We start from the raw sequence: 12,693 nt of genomic DNA, 5'->3' as shown, positions 1-12,693 counted from the left end.
AGATGTTGACTGGTCGGTTCGATCCCGACCCTGACGTCTGTTGTATATGTTTGGAGTCCGCACGCGTTCCCCGTGCTCGCGTGGGTTCTTCTCCGGGTCCTCCAGGGTTTTTCCCTCCGCGTTTAGAAATGTGCGTTTCAGAAGTATTTGGCTGCTAGAAATGTCCACATAAGCCACTTCGTTAATCTATACTTTGTGGCCAGGTCGCTTAAAAAAATAGTTATATAATGCAGTGGACCTTGCTTGGTTTAATGGTTATGTTTGTAGTTTAATTGAAATCCGAGATGACGTAGGCGGTCCAAGACCGGTTCAGATGCCACCCGCCACTGATGTTAGCTGTGGCTCGGCATCACAATCCAGAGCGCTCGATAACATTTTTCCCACCGGGCCACCCGCCACCGACTGATGATGCTGTGGCACCGGCTCCACCCCACCAAAGACTTGAGCCGTCAGCCGTCACTGCTTATTCCTTTTGTTTAACACTATGGCCGCCCTCCCTGTCGCACTCATGCTGTTACGGCACTGTCGTAGTCAGGTTGCCAGATTTGCAACACGGTTGCCCGAAACGACTTGAGCGTCGCTGCTCCGATACACAGCCTCTAACAGACTGTTGGAGCAAGTGCTGTTAGCGAGCACCTGTGAAGGCCGGCATGGCACAGCCCACGAGGGGATGGGTGGCCAACACCACATCGCCGCCTTTGTCTCTCCAGTGGTGATCATTACACACCGCACCAGGTGCTCATTTGAGGCTGAGTCGACCTCGGGGAGGCCCGGGACCAGTTCAGAAAATCGTCACTGGTGTTGGCCGTGAGCGGGAATCGAACTCGGGTAACCAGGTTCGTAGCGCAGCGCGCTAAACAGCTACACTACCGCTCCCACCACTCTCCACCACACATACACGGACACGCGCAATGCACACACGCGCGCACACACACGCACGTGCATGAGCGGAGGAGGGCACGTTACACGTTTACTGTCCACACATTTTTCCATTCACCTTTGGCACCGCCCCTGCCCTCCTGAAACGTGAGATATAAAAGGGCGGTGGAATCGGTGGTTGGAGCTGCAGCACTCAATAGACTCTAAGCCTCGTTCCACTCTCTTCTGCCCTCCTCTGCCCTCATCTGCCATGGCGTTCAGCGGCAAGTGGAAGCTGGTCTCAACCGAGAACTATGATGAATTCATGAAAATCTGCAGTGAGTATATATCATCGCCTCCAATTGCACTTCGTTAAAATTCCACTCTGGTGACTTTGATTGGGAGGGCAAAATCAGAAGTGGTGGTTCAGTGCTGACAACCAGTGATTTAATAATGCCTGCTGTATGTTATTGCTGATCTCTCAAATGTAATTGGATCTGCCTTTCGGGTCAAAGTTCGCCAGTTGAAGCCACACATCGTGGCTTCTTTATGTGTTTTGTTACATTAGTTTGCTAAATCCATTGATTTATGAAGGCGACTCCAAGACCATGTCAATCATGGGGACTGTTTGACCATACTTGACCGCACTGGTCAATGCGAGTTTGGTGAAAGGGGGAGCCCAGGACCAGTTCAGATTTCCCTCGTCGCTAATGTTTGCTGTGGCCAGAAATCTAAATCAGGTTGTTGGATTAATATTTAATCACGCCAGGCAGTGTTCTACCACACCATGCATTATTCGTATGCATGATTTACTCAAAAAAGGGAAATGTAAATTGTATATGAATAAACGACTTGTTACATAATTCGCAACAGGGAGCCATTGTGTCCTGGGAAAACCAGGTTTTCCGTGCGTGGCTGGGAGGTGGCTGGAAGATGGCAGTACAGCAAACAAAGAGAGGTCATTATCTTTGCGGAGTTTTGAGCGTTATATCCACTTGCATGTGCGTATTGTCTCTGGGTATTCCAGGTAACCTCTAAACACGTCAAAGCACTCATTGCAGGAACCACCCGAACATCCTGAGACAGGGGCAATCAGACAAAAAATAGTCCTGACACTCGGTGAGGCGTCCCAGAGCAAATCAAAGATTCAAGGTGCAGCCTTGCGATTGTTTTCTCAAGCCACTGCTGGCAAAAGGTGCCTCCAATCAAGGGGCGCTCTAGAGAGAGAGAGGGTAAATCGACTTGACTCACCCAAGCGCGTTGGCAGAGGGGGGCAACCCAAACTTCACGCCACCACACGCGGACCTCCGACCAACCGTGGTTGCAAATGGGAAAAATAAAAATGGCAAATACCCATGACGTGCAGATGCGATCGTGCAAAAAAGTCACCGTTCGTCCGCGCGTGGCCCTTTTTTTCTTCTTCCGTGAACGCAGAATTCCCCGACGACGTCATCGCCAAGGGCCGAGACGCCGTCACGGAGACGACCATCGAGCAGACCGGGGACAAGTTCGTCGTGAAGACGGTCACCAACGGCAAGGAGGTGGTGAACAGCTTCACGCTGGGCCAGGAGGCCAGCCTCACCGGGACCCTCGGCACCAGTGCCAAGGTACGAGGAGACCGCCGACCCCTCGCTGGGACCACCCCTGGGCACGTGGGGGAATTCATCACGATGGTAGCAGCAGAGGGGTGGTGGGAGGGCAGTTTCTGCGGTAGGGGTGGACGTGAGGTGTCTGGGCAACCCTAATATTTTTTCTATATTTGGCCGATGCCCACAAAATATTGTTACGCCTGGTCAGCAAACGCACAGTCGTTAACCACGAGATCCGGCCAGTGCCAGATTAAGTTAGTGCATGGCCTATAGCATATGTTATAAAGGGGCCCTAAAAAAAACGTAAATATGAAAACACACATTTTTAACTTGCATAGTAAAGTAATTGTATTTTTTTCATTTGATATACTGCCAGATAATACAACAAATCGCTAACCTTAAATACCCAGTCGTTCATAAAAGTTGAAGGCAGTATCGTACTAGAGTAATAGAGCAGGTGCAGAATCACTGGACCGGACTCCAGCCACGGGACACGTGGGGGTGCATCTGTAATAAATGTGACGACATTGGCTTCATCGAACAGCAGTGTGAAATTCGCACAGGTTCCCAGAAAATAAACTGTTCTGGTGCCAGTCAAGCACCATTGCCATACACCTAAAATCTGACTTTAAATCTCATGAATGCATGAGTGTCTTGGTTGTTAGACTGAGAATGTCTCACCGGTTGATGTCTCAGTGGTTAGAATGATGGGCTCATGATGTGCAATCATGTGTGAATCACCTTTCTCTGATCTATTATGTGTCCATTCAGTGCATCGCTGTGCTCGAGGGAGGCAAGCTGATCTACAAGGTGGACAAGCTGACGCACGTCCAGGAGGTGAAGGGCGATGAGCTCATCGAGGTAAGCACGAGCATGACATCCTAAGAGGCCCCCCGTGTGTGAGACACTGCAGAAAATACACGTAATAAAACGTGGGCGTGCTGGCTGGTCACATGTCGTCATAAATTCAAAGTGCCACGTGTACAATAATAATTAATCAGTGTCTCTTGTCTCTAGGGCTCTCGTATAGTGCTTATTTATCTCTCTTTCGTCTCAATAATCTGTACTCTGTCGTAGCAGGCTATATCTCTCAGAGGGCCATAGATGGGTGAGTCACTCCAAGAGCTTTTATGGGTCAGACCCTGCCCACAGGCGGATAGAGTGCTCTATATTCGTATGCATGATGAACCAGTACCACTGGCTCACCGACAACAGTCTATAGGTGCCGCTGTGGCAAGATGTTAATTCCCTCGCCTGGTATGCAGGAGGTCGTAGGTTCGATCCCGATCCTGATCCCGATCCCGACCCTGACTCCTGTATATTTATAATTTGGATGTTTCCCCCGTGGTCGGGTGGATTTTTCTCCGGTTCTTTCGTTATTTCCCTAAACATTTATAGATATGCATTTAGAGTTTTTGGCTGCTATAAATTTCCACAAAAGTCACTCTTGTTGAGCTTTCATTTGAGGCCAGGTCACTTCTGAAAACGAGCTGCATAGCTCAGTGGGCCTTTCCCAGTAAAATAATGACATGTTTTTATTTTTTTCTATTGTGACTTTGAGATGAAAATGTATTTCAGTCTGGTATATGATTAGACCATTATGCATGTGAGATATCTACCTTCCTGCAGAGTCAGCAAAGTTCAAATATACGTCCGTGTAGCAAATAGGCTGCTTGACATCAATATTTTTTTAAAGTGTCATCTCCATTTGTCCCAGGGTCTCTCTCCGATGGTTTTGTTGACCACATGTTTGGTTTTGTTGTGTTTGGTGTACCCACCCTGCAGAACGTGACGGCTGGAAGTGTGACATTGATCAGGAAGCACAAGCGCGTCGCATAGACGCAACACTCCATCCTGTGTGCGCGAGTCAGGAGCTCCGAAGCCACGTCCATATCACAAACTTTGTCCGCGAGTTTGTTTTTTAAAAATCGGTAATGGTGACATTTCATCAATAATCACGTTACAGCTCTACACGCATTACAAAGCCACCAAGGCATGCTTGTTTGTTTTTCTATGGGTGGCTTTTTTCTGTTTAAATTGAAAGTTGCGAAATAAAGCTTTCTAATTCCAATATCTTTCCACTGGATGCGCTGTTCATGAAGTGTTCTTATTTGTGACTTTTAAAGAATGCAAAAAATAATGTCAAGTAGCACCGAGTACAGGGACTCCTCTACTTACAAACGAGTTAGGTTCCAGAGGTCTCTTCGTAAGTCGATTTGTTCGCAAGTCCAACTTTACTACTGTCGATTCCAAACATGTTGTACGACATGTACACTAAACATGGGGAATGGCTTTAAAAGTTGTATAATCTCCTGCAAATGTACGATTCTCAGTCCGAACAGGCAACTGGACATATGGACAGGTTTGCTCTTATCAATGAAAGTTCGCAAGTCGAATGTTCGCAAGTAGAGGAGTCTCTGTACTTTCTAGTGACAAAAATAGACGCGTGTGAAAAGTATTCCTTTATCAAGAATTATGCGCCACAGTCACAGTCGTCTTTTCCCCATGAGAACAGCAACCAGGTTACTGGGAAACTCAATCACGACACGTGTTGAGAGGAAGGACCTCCCGGCCCCACCTACTTTTACAGAGCCACACCCCACCCATCCACTCGCCCCCGCCACACAGCCAACGTGGCCTCACCTCGTTATTACGCCAAGGGTGGCACAGTCGGGTTTTATTACAATCGGGTTTAATTGTCTTTTATATTAAACCCGATCATCTAAGATTGGGAGAAACCCGATGCCTGCCGCTGGAAAAATCGGGTTTTTTCCACCCATGTATTACGCTGGCCACACATTGTTGTTCACAACAGGCCCCCACCCTACGTTTTGTTGGTTTCACTGGACATCTGTGAAAAAGAGCTTCACAGCTCATCGGATTCCTCCAGTATGAACAGATTCTGATGGGGCCCCGCACATTTCTAACCAAGGCGAAATTTCTTTTTTTACAAATTCTCCCCCACACCATGTCAGCCTTTCTCAAATGAGGATCGTTGTTGTTCAATCAGGACGCTCGAAAGGTGTACCCCTGAGCCCCCAGAGGCTACACCTAAACCCGTTTCCGTGTGGGATTGAAAGGTCTGCCGTACGCAATATTTGTACACACTCGTACAAGTACACACGCATCTCTACAGACAAATATAAGACGCGAGACGAAATCCCCCCGAGAGCCTGAACAGACTGTTGGGGCAAGTGCTGTTAGCGACTACCTACGAAGGCTGGCACGGCACACGAGGGGGTGGGTGGCCAGCACCACGCCTAGACGCCTTTGTCTCCCGAGTGGCAATGTTTACACACCGCACCACGTACTGATTTGAGGCCTAGTCGAACTAGTGGAAGCCCAGGACTGGTTCAGATAATCGTCACTTGCGTTGGCAGGAATCGAACCCGGATGGCTAGGTTCGTAGCGCAGCGCGCTGGCCGCTCCCCGACCGCTCCCCGACGGCTCCCCACACACACACAAATGCAGATCCTCACACACACACAGATACAGATCCCCACACAACACACAGATACAGATCCTCACACACACACCGACAAACAAGTTGTGCCACCAGCGGCGGCACGGGGCGTGTGCGCGCATGGTTGGGTCAGAACTCGCGCGCGTGTCCTGCAATGTGTGCATCACTCAGCAGCACCGTAGAGATCAGAGGTTCTTAACCCGGGGTGCACGCTGTACCCCCTGGGGTGCGAGATGCCCTTTCTGGGGGTGAGAGACGTGGCCAGATTATTTATAGAAGGTGAGTCGTCGAAAAACAAATTAAGCACGGGCACATATTAAAGTAAACCGACTTTGCTTCATTAAAGCTATGTATTTGCTAACATTATACATTTTTCAACGATTGAGCAACAGAGTGAAAGGCTGCGGTAAATGTTAAGAACCACTGCTGTCGATATTCACTATCATGGATCGTGATCGTTTACATAAAATATAATTATTAAGATGCTCAATGAATAATTAGAGAAAGGTAAGTAAGATGTATTGCACATGTAATGGCTAGCAGACCTCAAGATTTAATAATAATAATAGTTCAATTTATAACGCGCGCAAATTTGCGGACGTAATGGCCGCAACTCAGAGGCGCGGAGCGAAGCTCAGAGTCGCTCGAAAGCACGTGGTTGTAGAGGTGAGTTTTTAAGTGTCTCGTGAAGGAGATGATTGAGGTGATGCTGCGAATGTGCAGAGGGATAGCGTTCCAGACTGTTGGGGCTGCCACCGAGAAGCGGCGCATAGACGTGACCATCCTGGATCTTGGTATCAAGAGGAGGTCGTGAGTCGCGCTGCGCAGGCATCTGCCGTGTGCTGCGCTGCAAGTTGTCAATAGTGAAGAAAGGTACGGCGGGCAGGCGGATATGAAGGCATTGTGGCAGAGGCAGGCGATCTTGAACATATTGCCATGCGCAAGTATAAAATGTATTGATCTTAACAAATAAAGGAAACTATTAATATTAAAACAGCAATGACATCAACAAATATTTATTGAGAAATAATTTCATAATATTTTGGGACATTTCAAAGAACGTTATGGAGCAAAAAAAAACTAAATGTATAATCTTCCGTAACCATTCTTATTTGCAATTTTTTACGCTTTTGCATTTAGGTCCCTGGACCGAAATGCGTTTATTCATGAAGAGGGGGACAGGGTTCGCGTGACGATCGTGCATTGAACTTGGGGTCGCGTTGGAAAAGTCAGCATTGTTGGGGAGAGGGACATTTGAAAATGTGGATGAGATGGGTCGTGGAGCCTCTGCCTCTTAGCAAGATTGGAAACGATTTCATTTGTTGAGTACAATCTCACCCAACCACGAAGCTAAACAATTAAATCACGTCTTAGGGTGAATCTCTACTCGGGTTGTTAAAATCTTTGCTAATTATGCTTTATAACCGCATTTTAAAACCGGTTTTTACCGCCCATGTAGAACGTTTGTCAGTAAACATTCATGATTTCCTTATTAACTTGAACACAAAGGGAACCGCTGTGGTGTGATGGTTAGCACAGTCGATTTGTAATGAAAAGGACATTGATTATATTCCATGATGGGCCAAGTTTCGTAGATGCCACCCCATCCCTGCACGTCCACGCACCAGTCTAAAGATTCCACCACAGTCAAACGTGAAGTGTGGGTATGCATGCTACCTCTTCTAAGACGTCTGAACAGCGTGGGGGAGCAGATCACACACCCGCTTGAGCTCCCTCTAGTGGAGCAAGCAAAGCAATTGATAGATTGTGTATTTTACCTTTCAATTGAGAAACGAGGGCGCATGTCCCATGCGGTGACTTAGGCCGTCGTGTCGTTTGTACGTTAACGCGTGGCCAATCAGCACAATCATTACTGAAGTTCCACTGGGAAGGATTACCGGTTCCCGACTCTTGAAACCAGTGATCGATTCTGATAATGGTTACCGGCTATCGTTTTTAACAACACTAATCTTTACACGTCTACCAGCTGATCAGCAATATAAAACAGCATTCGGGTTTAGATTTACTATCCCAACATTATAACATAACATTGGTGATGGAATTTCTTTCCTTTCCTTTGAGCCACCTCCAATGGCTCAATTTGCAAACAGAAGACACACCAGCATAACTTCACTCCGATTTTTATTTGAGAACGCAGCAGCACATTCCATTCAGAGCTGATCCATCATGCGGTGCGACCTTGTGTGTAAACAGTTTGAAAAGGCGAGACTCTCTCAACATAAATCTATCTGCTTGATGTCAGCACACACCTGAGGACTGATGGCAAAGAATGTTAACACAGAAGGCTCCTCATACTGCCATTTAAAGAGGGCTAACATCCCATTACAGCACCATGGTGAATATGTTAAATAAGAGCTAATGCTAAAAGGCAGTCTAGATGAAGGAAAAGAGATGCGTGCTGCTCATGCAATGCGAATACTTACCAAGAGTATAATTAATTGCGTACTAATTGGCACGAAATCAGTTTCATAGATCTTCCGCAATAAAAATAAAATTAAACTCAATAATGCAACTGAAAAGCAATGGGGACGCCAGTGTGTTTGGGAGCACATGTTTTATACTAAGGCATACCACCTCCATCCCACTCTCTTTGTTATCATCACACAATTATGGAGCTTGTGAAATCTAGATTTTAATCACGTGGTGGAGAAATGAACTGCGGCAGTTGGCCAGAGCTGTGGATTGACGCCTCGGACATGCAAAGAGTGCAGCTCTCCGAAACGACAGAATAACTCGTTGCAGCGAAATTCACACGCAACCATAATCACACAGCCCTTTGAAGGCTTCCCCGTGCTGCTGGCCATGGGGGTTGTTTGACCGTGCTTCGCCATGTAGGTGTGTGGGCTGGTGAAAGCGGTGGTTACTAGAGGTTCTGATATCACTCACCGCTGATGTTGGCTGCTTACCAGGTGTATAGTGCAGTGCCCTACCCACTGCGCCACGACTCTACCCCACACCGCTCTACATATATTAACATTATTCCGTACCATTCTTTGGCAATGTGACGTCTTGACAGGACTGAAATACAGAAAAGTCACTAAAGTGTCATTAATTATTTTCTGGACAAAAATATGTTTGAAGTTTAGATGTAAAAGTTTACGTTATGAAGAGAAGTGAATAATTTGAGGCGTCAACAGATGCTACCATTCACAGCACAACCCAACCTAAATCATTTTTTAGCAAAGAACATGAAAGCCAAAGGGCAGAATCCAGAGAACATTCAGACCCCCGTTGACTCATTCTCTCTTAAAATTATGTGATCAGGCTGTGGGTTTTCTGAATAGCCCATGCCAGGGGCTGCTATTGTAGCTACAACCACAGCACGGTACCACAGCCACTCCACAGCTCTCTCCCAAGCTACACCCTGGTGTCCCAAGCTACACCCTGGGTTTATCCGGCAGAGGGCGGCAAACATTGAGGGCACTGCAGGTATGGCGTTGAAGTGGGGCGAAATATGAGAAAAAAAACGGATCTGGAATTTTCTATGACCGGGTCAGGAGTGTAGGAGGTGATTATAGCTGCAGCAAAATGTTGGGTTTCCAAGTCATCTCGAATGTCAACTTTTTAAACGAGACCAAAACAATGCAGGCAACGAGAACTAATTTCAAAATTAATGTTTGCCGTGCCAGATTTGTGTGCTCAATTGAGTCCATAACCGATGGGATGAAAACTGATGCAGGAAGATGCACAAGAGCAAGTTCAAGTTCAAGAGCAAAGCCCCGGGAGAGCAACGACAGAGAAGGCGGCGAAAGATCGGAAGAGGCGGAGGGAAACGCGTGTCGACAGCACACGAGGAATCGCACAATGCTACCGATGATGAATGAGTTCAATGTCTTACGTAGTGGTCAGCATTCGAGAGCGCGAGCGTAATCCCTCTGCGCTACCTGCAGGAGCCCGGGTAACGGAATCTCAACGGCATTGCTGCCGCCAAATGACACTCTCACACGCACCGCACTTTCACGTTCAGACGCGGGATTTGCTCATTCAGTAATTGAGCAAATGTTGCGTTCGTTTGATATCTTCCTTGCTTCAGCCACCCCAGTCGACCGACGTGGTTATACAGAACCCCTTGGCAACGCCGCACAGTCAAGATGCTGTGTGCGTGAGCACAGAGTTTCTTCATCAAGGGAGCGCCGGTCACTCCTCCTTGCCGGTTACATTCAGCTGCACGCACCACAAAGCCACACGTTAGACGCAGTGCCGGATTGTCCTAGTAGCAAAAGTAGCTACATATGCTACGGGCCCCGCACTCTCAAGGGCCCCGCGCAAAATGCTTTCAAGCTATCAATTCTGCTTCAGTGATTCTGCACTTGCTCTATTACTATAGTACTATACTGCCTTCAACTTTTATAAACGACCGGGTGTTTAAGGTTAGCGATTTGTCATATTATCTGGCTGTATAGAAAATGAAAAAATACAATTACTTTCTATGCAAGTAAAAAAATTGTGTTTTCATCTTTGTTTTGTTTTATTTAGGGCCCCTTTATAACATATGCTACAGGCCCCGCACTAGCTTAATCCGGCACTGGTTAGACGTCGCTCACAAATACAAAGATCCCCCGTGTAGCCTTGACATGCTGTTGGGGCAAGTGCTGTGAGCGAGCACCTATGAAGGCCGGCACAGCACACGAAGGGGTGGGTGGCAAGCACCACGCCCGACCGCCTTTGTCTCCCCAGTGGCAATGTTTTTACACACAGCCCCAGGTACTCGTTTGAGGCCCAAGACCGGTGCAGTGAATCGTCACCGATGCTATGAGCGGGAATCGAACTCGGGATGTCGGCTTCGTAGCGCAGCATAGCGCTAACAGCTCCACGACACACACACAGCCCAGCGATCACTTTGCCCTCAATACCCAAGTGTTAGCCCCTTCTTGAAAAACAGTTGAATCGCACAATGAAGTATATATAGGGCAGTGCTAGAGGAGACACCCATTCAAATCCCCCCCCCCACCCCATTAACGCTTTAATAAGTAAAAACTAAATTCCAAATCAGTTCCAATTGTGCTATTGATATTGTATATTGAAACGAAGTATCCACTCGGAATTCTCGCAGGTCAGTGCGACTCTGTGGGAGGACGGCCCTTAATCCACACAGTCGAGGTGGACTTTCACACATGGCCTGTGCAATGGATAACTTTAAATTTTCAGAGCTGGAATTGAGCAAAAATGACTAGAAGACAAAAGTTGTATGTAATATTTTTGTGCGCAGTCATCTGTGGCTGGACTGAGACCATACATTCACGACATTTGAGGGCCCAGATTTGAAGTCAGGGTCGCAGCAGTGCCAGCTCAGTGCTTTGACCTATGACCTCTGAGTCACCCAGCCACCTCCAATGCGGTAGATTGTCTGCAGCATTTGGCTCAGATACGTAAACAAAAATGCCAATTCTAGATTTGAAGTTATCGTGACTGCAAGGATTTATACTCTTTGGTTTTTTCGGTAAAGTCACGTAGGTAAAATTTTGTTTAAAAATAAATAAATAAAATAAAATGTTTTCATTTTATTTATTTTTACCTACGTCACTTTACCGAAAAAAATGCCAATGTTAATTAGAATGCCTGCCACTTGAACGAACATCCTAATAGCTATAGGCGCCTCAATGCCACTATTACTGCCAACTGTTATTGTGAGTGTTTATTTAATTATAAACCATGACGAGAAAGTGTTGTGGATTCACCCTTCAACACACCGGTGGGCTAAAGTAGTGAACTATTTGTCTTTTGTCAACGTGACACATTTTTTACTGATTGTCCGTGTCGGGTGGTGGAGGGTTGCGACACATTTATAAATAACGCGATCTAACCCAAAAACCTTTAATATGAAATAAAATTTAATTAATAAAAAAAACGTCTCATTGCTGTCTAACTTTTCTGCACTAGAAAAAAAACTGCCAAAAAATAAATTTCAGTAAGTGGAAATGCAAGTTAAAGCAGTTGGTCAAAAAGGTAAAAATCAGTAGAACATCGTAATATCTTCAATGATCATTTTAAAAAGAAAAATGCTTCCTTGATCATAACTCAGGGCTGCTATTGTTACACGTATATACAGAACGCAGCTGAACGCCATTAACCCTGGTTCTCTACTTTCCTGTACTCTGTTTTTGTTAATATACTTTTTTTAAAATACACTCCCATAATTTTACGTCTGCAGAATACACGTAATTTTTAACGTCGAATACAAACCATATTGACCATTCTACTCGCCCTCTCAATTACCGCTCTTTAAAACTAATTGTTCACAAGCGATTCATCTGCTTTGAGTGAACGAGATGAATCCGTTTCCGCGGCACTTCCATGAGGACCGCGTTAACGATTTGCACCCCTTCGTAAAACAAAAAAAAAGAACGGTCTCATAAATCCCCACTTGGAAACATCCCCGAAGAGATTTGTAACGAGGATCTCAGGACTAAGACAAGGGGCTCCCAAGCCAGGCTTTGCCTCCGTCTCCTTGAGAACTGAATAAAAACAAAATGTAAATATCCCCACAGATGACGACTCTTCCGGGTGGATGTAATCTGCACTCGCTACAAGACGACACGAGAGCCGATGCTGTTTTGTTACAGTTGAACGCGTTAAAAGAGGGGCGGTGAGGTGAAGCGTTCAACTGAAAAACAATTCAACATCCGATGCCCCTTTCGTCTTACAGAAGCTCGTCGCAAAGTAAGCAAGGCAAGGTTTGTGTGTGTGTGCTTAGTAACAAAAATGCCTGGACAGTATTGGCATTAATGAAACAACGTGGGAGTTAAAACAAAAAACAATTAA

The 12,693-nt window shown here is 46.3% G+C and overlaps 1 protein-coding gene across 1 annotated transcript; it reads left to right on the top strand.

Moving 5' to 3' along the window:
* Window positions 1–1,024: 1,024 nt before the first annotated feature.
* Window positions 1,025–4,518, top strand: LOC133349066 (fatty acid-binding protein, liver-like). Its single transcript, XM_061562203.1, has 4 exons — window positions 1,025–1,196; window positions 2,293–2,465; window positions 3,219–3,308; window positions 4,233–4,518. The coding sequence occupies exons 1-4, from the start codon at window positions 1,130–1,132 to the stop codon at window positions 4,284–4,286; spliced, it is 384 nt and encodes a 127-aa protein (XP_061418187.1). The 5' UTR covers window positions 1,025–1,129; the 3' UTR covers window positions 4,287–4,518.
* Window positions 4,519–12,693: the final 8,175 nt, after the last annotated feature.

This window comes from Lethenteron reissneri, chromosome 29 (assembly GCF_015708825.2).
Source record: "Lethenteron reissneri isolate LAM-NWPU_2019-01 chromosome 29, ASM1570882v1, whole genome shotgun sequence".
Lineage (NCBI taxonomy): Eukaryota > Metazoa > Chordata > Hyperoartia > Petromyzontiformes > Petromyzontidae > Lethenteron > Lethenteron reissneri.
The sequence above is the reverse complement of the archived record's forward strand: the minus strand, read 5'-3'. Positions and strand labels throughout refer to the sequence as shown.

Coding starts and splice junctions, on each gene's coding strand:
- LOC133349066 (XM_061562203.1), top strand. CDS start 1,130: ATGGCGTTCAGCGGCAAGTGGAAGCTGGTCTCAACCGAGAACTATGAT. Junction 1,197..2,292: donor TGAATTCATGAAAATCTGCA/GTGAGTATATAT, acceptor CCGTGAACGCAG/AATTCCCCGACGACGTCATC. Junction 2,466..3,218: donor CCCTCGGCACCAGTGCCAAG/GTACGAGGAGAC, acceptor GTGTCCATTCAG/TGCATCGCTGTGCTCGAGGG.